The sequence below is a fragment of the Saimiri boliviensis genome, chromosome 5 (assembly GCF_048565385.1).
Source record: "Saimiri boliviensis isolate mSaiBol1 chromosome 5, mSaiBol1.pri, whole genome shotgun sequence".
NCBI lineage: Eukaryota > Metazoa > Chordata > Mammalia > Primates > Cebidae > Saimiri > Saimiri boliviensis.
Window position 1 is genome coordinate 106,075,282 of NC_133453.1, and position 11,867 is coordinate 106,087,148.

An 11,867-nucleotide genomic window follows, 5' to 3' on the forward strand; every position below is an offset into this window, starting at 1 on the left:
ACTGGTGAAAGGTGGCGCCACAATCTCTATATATGTGATATGCATCAGCTTCGCACCAGCCCTCCCTACCACTGCTGCGCAGCACTGGACTCCTGCTGTCTCCGCGGAAACTCGTGTGACTGCAGCCGCGCCAGACCCGCTGCCTGGACCCCTCCCGACTTAGCTTTGGTGGGACAAGCCGCCTTCCCCCTGAAGGCAGAATCCACTTTCCTGACGGTCTCCCTGAAAGCTGGAGTCAGGGCAGAAGGTCAGGGCAGCGAGTCAAGGATGCTTTGCTGAAGATTTGCTGTCGTCATCAACCCCATTTACAGAGCCGGTGGCCTCGCCCTGACGGGTGCACGGCCACCTGAGAGCCCAGCCCCAAGCCAGGGGTGGGACCTGCGTGCCCACCCTGGCAGCGAAGGGTGTGCCTCACGGGGTCGCACCTCATCGGGGAAGAATTTGTGGCCCCAGCAAAATTGACTTATTTTTTCCCTTACTTTGGCTTCAGAATCTCACTGACACTTCGTGGACAGCATCTTATGAAACGCAACCTTTGGTGAGGGCTGGAGGCAGGTATGTTTTTCCTGCAGTCACGGGGGCTCCATTTGAGCTCCCCCATTAGTCTTTTCCCTGGCAACTCAAGGTCAACAGGGCCAATAAACGACCGCTAAACCCAATGACAAATGTGCCCTACGGGGATTATGTTAAAGGTTCACGATATGAAACAGTGTACTGGCGTATTGACAGTAAGGTCCACGAAACAGAATGAAAACCCCCAAATTACATTGGGTTTACACTGGGAATCAGCAAAACTAAGATTAATCGACATGCAGCATGCGGGTGAATGGTAGAAAAGCTGGACAGGACTCACTGGACATTTCAACAGAAACCAGAGGTTCTTGAAAATGCTGGATGTGGGAATTAGAAAAGTTTCTTTTTAAAGTTTCCTTTCTTGTTAAAAAATAAGTGTGCCAATAACTTTCCTACTCCAGCCAGCAAGATGTTAAAAAAGGGTTAAGGTATGTCAGAACATTGTAAGAGAATGTATGAAAGAAAGCGAGACAGGAAGTAACACTAAAGAAATAGTGTAAAGAGAAAAGAGAGAAACTTTTTCTTTTAGAAACTTGGGCAGAATAACTAAGCCAAGACATGTTAAAAAAAAAAGCGGGGGAGGGTTAAAAAGGAAAATTATAAAGTAAAAAAGGAGGGAATTGTGGGAAGTAGAAAAGTTCCTTTTTAAATTTTCCTTTCTGTTAAGTCCTATCCTATGTAGGTGTTTAACATGCCATGCTTACAGGCACGTAGTATATTCCTTTTTTTTTTTGAGACGGAGTTTCGCTCCTTACCCAGGCTGGAGTGCAATGGCGCGATCTCGGCTCACCGCAACCTCTGCCTCCTGGGCTCAAGCAATTCTCCTGCCTCAGCCTCCTAAGTAGCTGGGATTACAGGCACGCGCCACCACGCCCAGCTAGTTTTTTGTGTTTTTAGTAGAGACGGGGTTTCACCATGTTGACCAGGATGGTCTCGATCTCTCGACCTCGTGATCCACCTGCCTCAGCCTCCCAAAGTGCTGGGATTACAGGCTTGAGCCACCGCGCACGGCCCAGGCATGTAGTATATTCTATATCTCTGTATTTTAACCAAGATATCTGTGCTGGACATGCTCACAGGCATGTCCCAGCTCCCCAGTGCTTTTACCTGTTTATAAAAGTTTTATGTTATTAGCCAACTGGGTTTTAGATTGTGAGGTCTGGCTTCAGCCAATGGAGATCAGACACGGCAGTAAAGGAAGACGACCCCGAAAGTGTAAGAAATAAATCTCTGTGTTCTCCTTTGTTCTTTGTATTCTTGTGGCACAATGGCTACCAGGAGTACCCTCCCTGCAGTCCAGGAAGTAAAAATTGCGTTACTGAAAGATCCCTTGTTGTGGGGAACATTCCCGTGTGAGACCCCTAAAAGGCGTGAGTCTCACTATACGGTGAGTTTGATCCCAAACACAGTTTCCTACTGGAGGCAGTCGAGCTATCCAGAAATACAGGAACTGAAAGATGAATGATCAGTTTCTAATATCAACCACAATATTGTTTGGGCCCAAAACTATGCGTTGCTGCTAGACTGAGTGACCCCCTACCGGCAACCAGTTCCTGCTTTTAACCTTTTTATGACTTTAAGAATAATCCTTAAACCTTACTTACCAGACTGCCTTATACCCTAGATAATGGTTTAACAAAGCAAATGCCACCATAAGGGATGGCTTTGATTCCTGACTCAGAGATTCCTGAATGGGGAAATTGAGTTAAGTTGAGTTAGGAGTAGACAAAGGAGAATCCGGTTAAAAGATATTCTGATAAGCAAAACCAGAGATACCTGCAGCCAGGAGGAATAATGTCTGGATGTAAACAAGCTTTGTGATCACAGGAAATTGTTACCTTTTACAACCACTGATTGTATATCTGACTTTTCAATTGTATAAGCCATGTAAGGTATACATTTGTATTTCCTCTTGCAACCATTGTGTATTTGACTTCTCTATTGTATAGGCCATGTGAGGCATACATTTACATTCCTCTTACTATGACGTAAACCAAAGCCAAGAAAGTGTATTTATTCCTGGCCTTTGAAAAATAAAATTTGCTGTTTAGGCACAGCCTATCAGCCCTCCAGACGCCTCGCTTTCTCTCTCTCTGTCTTTATTATTTTCCCAGGCGCACTCCCTCTTCCAGGTATTGGGACCCTCTTGCAGGTCGAGAGACCCCCGGGCAGACGTGCCTACCCGTCCCGGACGGTCCACGACACCTTGTCTCAGTGCTAATTTTTCTTTGTGGCACTGAGCATCTATTTCCAACATCTATTTCCAACACTGGAGAATTCCCTTATTGCCTTATCAATTACACCACCAAATTCAGAAATCATGTGAAAGCTGCATACATTCAACTCTACATACATACACTGATCAAAAAACACAAGAGTTGGGTAGTGGTTAGCATCCTTTTACCGTAGTTATTCATTAAGTTATTCAACTGTTTTGTGCAGTTTGATGTAGCATATTTTATTTAACAATAAAAAGTCAAAAAATTATAAGTGAAAAGATAAACTGGATAAAAAGATTTACATCTTATATATATGAACAAAGGACTAATTCCACCCCCGCCCCCGCCAAACATAAACAGCCCCTAGAAATGATTGCAAAGATCAACAATCCAGCAGAAAAATGAATGAAGTTCCCAGAATAGAAAATACAAGTGGCCCTTCAAAAAAAATGAAGAGAGGCTACGGTAAGATAAAGAGGCAGGATTTTAAACACTTAGGTCTCTTCCTCTAGTTTCCTTAAAAATCTAGGCCAGGTCATTTTGACTTTCTGGCTTAGACCCACCAAGGGCTGCCCACCTTCTCAGGCATTTGTATCTTTGTTGACTCAAGTCACACTGCCCTGATCACTCGGCCGAGTACGGTTTTCTCCTCCAGAAAAGTCAACTTGTGGAGGATGTAGTAAACATGAAGTAAACTTCCTGTCCCCCCCCACCTCTCTTCTCACAGTGGCCTATCATCCAGCCATGACAGCACAGCTGAGTGATCCAACAGGCAGTTCCAATTGTTGACTAACGTGTACCTGCCCATGTGAGTGTGTCGCATGGGAAACCAGGCCTCAGAATGGTTTCAAAGTAGTGGCTTTCAAAATTACTGTTTGTGTCTTCAAACTTCACACCGAAGGAAGATCGAAACATGCAGAGCAGGGGGACGGAGGGGGCATTAGCTGGCATGGGGTAGGGGAAAGAGCTATTTGTGAAGGAAGGAGATCAAGCAGCCACGTCCGAGGAGAGCCGTGCTCACTGGCCTGCCTCTGTGCACGCACATCAGGCAGCACCAGGCTCGAGCTGCTTGAGTTTCTCTTGGAGCCCCCGGATCTGGTTTCGACCCCAGTCGATGCGGTTCTGAAGGCTGGCTATGTCTGCAGCCAGCTGCAGGCCTGGAGGAAAGGAAAGAACGTCACCAAGGTATCTGTGGTATAACACGTGACTCAGGAGGATCTGGACATCCCAGGATACTGGAAAGGCTCCAGGCCTCTCTGATCCCCACACTTGTCCAAAACATTCCAGGTACAGCCCTGCACTGGCTGCTCCAGAACGTCCGCAGCCTTACACCCCCTTCAGGTCTTTGCTAAAATGTTACCTCAGACTTCCTGGACCCATTATATCACCCACCAGGAACTAAAAATTCAGAGAGTAATAGCATCTCATGCCCTCATTTCCTCCCTCGCCCCATTATTACAGCCCCTCGCTGCCCTCACCTGCTCTCCCTCCAGTTCTTTTCTTTGCCCCAAGAGTCGTCCATACTCTGGGTCCACCTCTGGGTGGCTTATGCCTGATGTCTCTCTGGAACAGCTGCTGCCCAGGCCTCCGGCAGCCCTCAGTCTTCAGCCTCCTGTTCAGCAGCAGGGCTGACCACTCTTCCAGGAAATACTCTCTCTTCTTGGCCTCCAGGACACCTGCCCCCGCGTGTTGCTCCTCCGTTTCCTTGACTGGCTTCTCCCCTCCTCTCCCTCATCTCCCATCCATACTCCCCAGGCCCTCTTCTGATCTCATCCTGTCTCAGCTTTAAATCACTGTTTGTGTCAACATCTTTGAAATTTTAACAACAGTGCTATGCAGTGGACTCCCAAATCTCTCTCCAGCCCAGGCCTCTCCAAGACTCCAGATTTATGTGCCCAAGTGCCCAAATGCCCACTCAAACTCTCCAGCAGGGCTTTGGTGGACACCACACGGACCACATCGACTCCTGCCTTCCACCACATCTTCAGCTGCCCACAGCAGGTGAGGGTCGCTTCATTCTCCCAGGGGTTCTGGGGCGGAGACCGCTGGCTCTCCTGGACTCTCCTTTCCTTCCCTTACTTCCACCTTATCTGTCAGTAAATTCCGGGGTTTCTACTCTTAAAACCTGTGCAGGTTCCCACCACTTACCCTCTCCTCCGGTGACTCTACCGGCATCTCACCCTGGCTGCTCCCTGACCCCTGCTTCCTCCCTCTGCTCTGTGTCCCCACTCAGCACCCAAGGATTCCTGTGACCCTGTGCATCCGGTTGCACCATCCTCTGCTCAGGGCCTCCCTGTGGCTCCCAAAGTCTTCATCCGGGCCTACATCACCTGACTCCACTCTAGCCCACTGGTTGCGGCACACACCAGATCTATCTGGCTTCAAGGCTTTCATCCTGACTGGTCCCTCCATCTAGAGCACTGTTCCCCAAAATCACCCCCAAAGCTTTTCCTTCACCACTTCAGAGAGACCTCACCTGTCCCACTCCATTCTGTGTTTTTCATAACAATTTTCACAGCCTGACTTAGGTTAAGGGCCTACTTACTTATTTGCACATTGCCTTTCTCTGCTCCTAAACATTACATGAAAGGTGTTTGTCTCTTTTGTTCCCTGCTGTTTAACCCCCGCAGCTAGCATGAACCTGAATGTGGCCAACAGCCAGTAAATGCTTTTTGGAAAAAAACAATGGGTATACAACAGAAGTTTGCAATGGAAAAAAAACCTGCAAAGACTTTCAGAGACTAACCGAAGTCATGGCAGCAGTGTGCAAGTACTTCCTGTGGATAGAGGGTCTGAATTTAGCCCAGGGCCACACAGCCAAATGGCAGGGTGCACTCACCATCCCGGAAACTTGCTTGAGCCTGGCGTAGACTGTGAGGAACCAGGATTCCAAACCAGTTCAGGGGGTCCTGAGGGGCCTCAGAAGACTGTGGCTCTGGGGTCTTAGCGGGGCCCTTGCGCCTGCGCAGAGCTGAGGAAAGAAAGGCTGGAGGAGGCTGGGAGGTTACTCCCTGCGTTTATCATCTTGGTGACAATGCTGAGCTTGATCTGAGCTCATGGTTCTAGATTCCGGGAAACAGCTTACCACAAAGCACAACCCTTCCCTTTGTCATTCAGATGAGATTGTCCACTCTTTCCCGTGACTCCTGTGAGACCCACGGATGACCCTGTTTGCCTGTGACAAGGCCATCCACTGACCTTACCCACTGCACCTGAACATGCTGATAGGCCAGTCACAGACTCTCCAACTCCTCGTTCTTTGTCTCACGAATGATTAACTGGGATTACAAGTTTGTCCCTCTGAAACTAACTAGGCACACAGATGAATATAATCTGTTCAGCTGAGATTTCCGTGATTGTAAAACTATCCCCAGTGTAAAGTAACTCAACTTCTCTAATTCTCCCTATAAAAGTCTAAGGCAAAACCACCCTACAGAAACATTCTGTTCTTCATCTCTGGGGCGCTCTCTTCTTCGCAAAAACCTAACCAAAATCATCACCTCAATTATTTGCATTTTGCCTTTGACACCGGGAAGGGGCTCTGCAGAAGGAGGCTGGGGCTCACCTGCTTCGCCAGGCCCCACCTCCTCCGGGGTGTGGACGCCAGCTCTCACCACCTTGAACTTCTGGAGTCCCTCCTGGGCCTCGCTGAAGGACGAGAAGGGAGGATGGAACTCTGGCACCCCGGGCGTGGAGCGAGCCCGCCCACCGGCCCAGCGTGTAAACTTCCTCACCTGGTGTGGAGGCAGACCTGGGGCTCCATGTGGGAAGCATACTGCAGGGGCCCCACCGACTTGGCGCCCATCGCGTAGCGAGCCTTGGCCAGTGAGAGCCAGCCCTGCAGGGAGAGGAGAGCGGTGAGACTCAGTTTACCGCCGTGTGCCCTCCTGCCCGCCCCAGCCGCCTACCTCCTCCACCCGGGCGTTCAACACCGCTCGCTTCCCCTCCAGCTCCTCCAGGTCCCCAAGCAGCTGTAGGAGCAGTGAGTCTAGCTCCGCTCGCAGGTCAGGCGCCGCCATGGCGACACATTCGGGTCTGGAGCCACCTCCTTCCTAGTCCAATCACCGCCCCCAATTTGTCAGGACAGCCAATTGGCACAGGAGATCTTCTCTCAAGGGGCGTTTCCGGCCGGGGACCCCGACGCCCGCCGCACCTACGCGTCCCGGTCTGCTCCTTTAAGGGCAAGCGGCCTTAGAGAAGCATTACGGGGACAACCGATCAACGGCCAGCTGGACTGTCGCCTAGGGTGACAGGTGGTTCTGAGTCGCTTCCGGAAGCTGCGGAATCTCAGAAGTCCGGCTACTGCTGTGGCGATGGAAGATAGGCGAAGCTGTACAGCAACCATTTTGATTAAGGGAAGAATCGTTTTAAAGTTAACGGGAAGGAGCCGGCAAGCAACCTCCAGATCAGTTGGTGTGCCGTTTTTACAGTTAATGAACTGTTTCGAGCTGCCAATTATGATTGTTTTGGCGGTTCGGCATCTCAGAACTGCATTCTGCACGGGCGTGGTGGTGAAGCTGCAGGCGGACATCTTTATCAGCTGCAGTCCTAAGCCACGTGACAACATTCTGTATCCAGTCTATTGGTTGTCAAGGAGCACGCGCTGCTGGAATGGCCAATCGCCTTGCGACGCCTCCCCACCCCGCCCCGCGCTGTCGCCATCTTAACATAGGGCATTCGCGACAGCTGCAGGCACCAGTGAAGTGTCTAAGGGACTTTCTTGGTTGAGGGCGGAAGTGAGGACTATTCGCACAGGCGGAGCCCACAGATTTTCCCGGACCCACGTGGAAGCGGCGTTCAAGATGGTAAGAGGATGTTTGCGCTCCTGTTTCGGAGGTCCAAGGCGCGCGAAGTGCTGGGGGTGTGGCCCTGGGGCCGCGGGGCTCGGGGCTTCCAGGGGATTTGGGGCCCGGGAGCGAGTGGTGACTTGGTCCGCTGTTCTCACAGCTGCGCCGCGAGGCCCGCCTGCGCCGCGAGTACCTGTACCGCAAGGCCCGCGAGGAGGCGCAGCGCTCGGCCCAGGAGAGGAAGGAGCGGCTGCGGCGCGCGCTCGAAGGTAGGGCGGTCGCCCCGCGGGCGTCTGCGCGGTAAAACGCCCGCAAGCCTTTGTGTTCGGATAGCCGAGCGTCTTTCCAAATGCTTGCCGGCCGTTTTCCTTGCCCGTTGGGTTCTCCTGTTGTCTCCTGTTGGTTTTGAAAGTGTTCCTTCCGTGTGATGGTGTTAATTACTTGTCATTGACGCTGCAGTACCCGGGTTTTCCAGCTTGCCCACAGCGTACAGTGGGACAAGTTTTTCCCAAGTTTTAGACTTTACCTTGTTCTATAGAAATTCCAGAGACTATCTGGATAGCGCTGGTGCTGCAGACTGTGCTGCCCATTCTCCCCACAGGAGTTCGTTCGGGCGCCGTAGAGAACAGTGCTGGCCCGGAGCGCTGTCCTCTGCGGTGGGCCCGCTGAAGCCGTGCCCTCGAAGCAGTTTGGGCATCGTGACCAGCCGTTTTGCTGTCTGAGAGCTTAATTGCCTCTGGTCCACCTTCATACATACAGAGCAGTCTATATTTCTTTTAAAAAGTAATTTTTAAGGCCGGGCTCAGTGGCTCACGCCTGTAATCCCAGCACTTAGGATCACATGAGTCCAGGAGTTCGAGACCAGCCTGGCCAACATGGCAAAACCCTGTCTCTACAAAAATACAAAAATTAGCCGGTATAGTGGCACATGCCTGTAATCCCATCTACTTGGGAGGCTGATGCAGGAGAATCGCTTGAACCTGGGAGGCAGAGGTTGCAGTGAACTTAGATTGCACCACTACACTCCAGCCTGGGCAACAGAACTAGACTCTTACTCAAAAAAAAAAGAGAGCCGGGCGCGGTGGCTCAAGCCGGTAATCCCAGCACTTTGGGCGGCCGAGGCGGGTGGATCACGAGGTCAAGAGATCGAGACCATCCTGGTCAACATTGTGAAACCCCGTCTCTACGAAAAATACAAAAAATTAGCTGGGCATGGTGGCGTGTGCCTGTAATTCCAGCTACTCAGGAGGCTGAGACAGGAGAAGTGGCTGAACCCAGGAGGCGGAGGTTGCGGTGAGCCGAGATCGCGCCATTGCACTCCAGCCTGGGTAACAAGAGTGAAACTCCGTCTCAAAAAAAAAAAAAAAAAAAAAAAGAGAAAGAAAAGTAATTTTTAGGTTTTTTTGTCTGATAATTAAAACAATGTAATATTTTAACAAAGTCCTCAAATTGTGAGACTCAAGAAAATGAAGTCCCAGTAACCACTGTTTATGGGTTGGCCAGTAGACAGAAAATTTTGTCACCTCTATCCCTGCTGTATCCTAGCCTAGAAAGGACTGAGGTATTTTTACTTGGAAGTGTGTACAGGCTTGTAAGCTGCAGTGTATTGTATGAGCTGAGGGCTCCAAGCTTATGACCTACTCAACCCTTCTCTCTTCCCCTTGCAGAAAACCGCCTGATTCCCACTGAGTTACGCCGCGAAGCTCTGGCCTTACAGGGGTCCCTGGAGTTTGATGATGCTGGCGGTGAAGGTAACTATACAGGGTAGCCCTCTCCAACACTGAGCAAGCTGGTCTCCACTCCTTCCTCAGACATGCCGGGCACTGTCCCATTGGAGGAAACTGCTCCTGGAACTGTCCCCCATGCCCTGTGTCTGCACAGATAGCATCGCAGGGCTCTCCCTGAGTGTGCCCTGTCCTACTTACATGGCACACATGGGAGTGCCCCACTGACTCCCCACCTTGTTTCTTAATTACCTCCCTCACTGGAATGTCTGCAGGGCAAGACAGTGTCCCTCACACATCATTGGTGCCCATACGTTTAATTCACTGCATTATTCAGGAAACAAGAAAGGAATCCTAAACATTATAGATACTTGTTATGAGGGAAAGGAGTTTGTCACTATTGGCCTTAGTGGTGTGTGAACTTCGTTATCTCATACAGTAGCTGCTAGCCCCATGTGACTGACATAGCTTAAGTGAACTACAGCTAAACAAAAGATTCCGTTTCTCAGCCGTACTTGTGCTTGGCAGCCGGAGTAGTTGGAGGCTGCCCTCTTGCCCAGCGTGGGTGTGGAGCATTCCTATTGTTGAAGGCTTCATCAGACAGCACCATCCAGGCGGTCTTGGCTGCCCCCAGGTTAGCATTTCACTCCCAAGCCTGTCATATTCTTTCCCCTCCCTCATGGTCCTGACAGGCGTGACCAGCCACGTGGATGATGAATACCGATGGGCAGGAGTCGAGGATCCCAAGGTCATGATCACTACCTCCCGAGACCCCAGTTCTCGCCTCAAGATGTTTGCAAAGGTACTGTTGGGCAGGGAGTGAGGGGGAGATGCCCAGGACACAGTCCCAGTTCTGAGTGCCCACTGCCATCCGTGTCCAGGAACTGAAGCTGGTGTTCCCGGGAGCCCAGCGAATGAACCGAGGTCGACATGAAGTGGGGGCGCTGGTGCGAGCCTGCAAAGCCAACGGCGTGACTGACCTGCTGGTCGTCCACGAGCATCGAGGCACACCTGGTGAGGCCAGAGGGAGGGAGTAGGGATGGGAGAGGGAGCGGTCGAAGGTTGACGGAGACTCTGACAGCCACCTTTCCCCACCAGTGGGGCTCATCGTCAGCCACCTGCCCTTTGGCCCTACTGCCTACTTCACACTGTGCAACGTGGTCATGCGGCATGACATCCCAGACCTGGGCACCATGTCGGAGGCCAAGCCCCACCTCATCACACACGGCTTCTCCTCCCGCCTGGGCAAGCGGGTGAGTCTGGGGGCCTTTGGGCCAGGGCTGCAGGCCAGGCCAGGCATTTTCCACTCCCTTCCCTCTCTTTCCTTGTGGTCCAGGTCTCTGACATCCTCCGATACCTATTTCCTGTGCCCAAAGATGACAGCCACCGGGTCATCACCTTCGCAAACCAGGACGACTACATATCATTCCGGTGGGTCCACGGGCCATGCCCCAGGTGTCCCCTCCCTGTGTACCCTGTGCTGCTTGCCATTGACCCACAACTCTTCCCTCCCAGGCACCATGTGTACAAGAAGACAGACCACCGCAACGTGGAGCTCACTGAGGTCGGGCCCCGATTCGAACTGAAGTGTGAGTTTGAGGCCAAATCCCGTGTCTGGGGCTGGGGGGTGAGACTGGCTGTGCCGGGGCTGATGGCTTTCCCTGCCTGCAGTGTACATGATCCGCCTGGGCACGCTGGAGCAGGAGGCCACGGCAGACGTGGAGTGGCGCTGGCACCCTTACACCAATACCGCACGCAAGAGGGTCTTCCTGAGCACCGACTGAGCCTACTCATCACTTAGTCAGGATGTGGACTTGGAACTCAGGACGGGGACTCTCGTAGACAGACCCGCCAGGAGGGGCTCACCGACAGGCCCACTGAGCTGGGATGTGGAACTGTGGCTGGTGAAGAGGTGTTAATAAACCTTCTGCGTCACGTGGCCCCGCCTCTCTCTGAGTGGTTGGGCCAAGTCTGCAGGGTAAAGCCCATGGGGTCCCTTTGCGTGGGGACCCGATGGCTGTGGGATGTTCTCCGGCCTGGAGTCAATGTTGGGGTTAACCTAGTCAGAGATTTGTTGCTAATGCCCCCTCAGAAGTCAGGGTCATATGAGCGCCTCCGCAGGCAGGTGCAGGTAGCAGGGCCAGCCTGTGTCACCAGCAGCACACCAAGTTAACTCACTGAGTGGGAGCCACCAGTTTGCCAGCACAGGGGGAACAGACCACACACGGTGCTCAGCAGGTTGGCTCCCTTGCCCTTGAAGGGGACATGGTGATGCTAAGAGACTGCCCACTGCGCCTCTAGCAACCCTGCGAGGGGTGGTTATTCAAAGTCACACAGGAGGGCCAGCGCAGCCCAGAGTCTCCCGCTGGCCTTGCCACACTCACATTTCCTTGGCCCCTGTTCCCTGCATGTACCATGGGCCCTAGTCTGCAGAGTGGGTGTTGAGGCCTTGCAGGATGCACTGGGGTTTCCAGGGAGGGAGTGATGACAACCAGAAAGGGATCTGCTGCACCAAGCAGGGAGAGGCCTGTGAAGAAAGGTGGGGCAGGGTGCGGTGTAGGGAC

At 52.1% G+C, this 11,867-nt stretch overlaps 2 protein-coding genes across 4 annotated transcripts; one reads left to right on the forward strand and one right to left on the reverse strand.

Moving 5' to 3' along the window:
* Positions 1–3,005: 3,005 nt before the first annotated feature.
* VMA22 (vacuolar ATPase assembly factor VMA22) lies at positions 3,006–7,162 on the reverse strand. 3 transcript variants are annotated; one of them, XM_010330790.3, is made up of 5 exons: positions 6,701–7,061; positions 6,527–6,630; positions 6,358–6,440; positions 5,632–5,778; positions 3,006–3,949 (listed from the first exon to the last, which is right to left on the reverse strand). In XM_010330790.3, the coding sequence occupies exons 1-5, from the start codon at positions 6,809–6,811 to the stop codon at positions 3,837–3,839; spliced, it is 558 nt and encodes a 185-aa protein (XP_010329092.1). In that variant the 5' UTR covers positions 6,812–7,061; the 3' UTR covers positions 3,006–3,836. The 3 variants fall into 3 exon arrangements, 2 of the variants coding, with proteins under 2 accessions (XP_010329092.1, XP_003922078.1); XM_003922029.4 differs by having other exon boundaries at positions 5,632–5,763; positions 6,701–7,049; XR_005582306.2 differs by having other exon boundaries at positions 3,863–3,949; positions 4,271–5,778; positions 6,701–7,162.
* A 185-nt stretch (positions 7,163–7,347) lies between these two features.
* Positions 7,348–11,242, forward strand: IMP4 (IMP U3 small nucleolar ribonucleoprotein 4). The gene is made up of 9 exons (XM_010330808.3): positions 7,348–7,597; positions 7,740–7,848; positions 9,247–9,330; positions 9,996–10,105; positions 10,185–10,317; positions 10,402–10,556; positions 10,640–10,734; positions 10,819–10,892; positions 10,975–11,242. Exons 1-9 carry the CDS (start codon positions 7,595–7,597, stop codon positions 11,085–11,087), a joined length of 876 nt encoding a protein of 291 aa, XP_010329110.1. The 5' UTR covers positions 7,348–7,594; the 3' UTR covers positions 11,088–11,242.
* The last annotated feature ends 625 nt before the right edge of the window (positions 11,243–11,867 follow it).

Coding starts and splice junctions, on each gene's coding strand:
- VMA22 (XM_010330790.3), bottom strand. CDS start 6,811: ATGGCGGCGCCTGACCTGCGAGCGGAGCTAGACTCACTGCTCCTACAG. Junction 6,441..6,526: donor CAGGTCTGCCTCCACACCAG/GTGAGGAAGTTT, acceptor CTCGTCCTTCAG/CGAGGCCCAGGAGGGACTCC. Junction 3,950..5,631: donor TCAAGCAAGTTTCCGGGATG/GTGAGTGCACCC, acceptor CCTTTCCTCCAG/GCCTGCAGCTGGCTGCAGAC.
- IMP4 (XM_010330808.3), top strand. Junction 10,318..10,401: donor CGAGCATCGAGGCACACCTG/GTGAGGCCAGAG, acceptor TTTCCCCACCAG/TGGGGCTCATCGTCAGCCAC. Junction 10,735..10,818: donor GACGACTACATATCATTCCG/GTGGGTCCACGG, acceptor CTTCCCTCCCAG/GCACCATGTGTACAAGAAGA.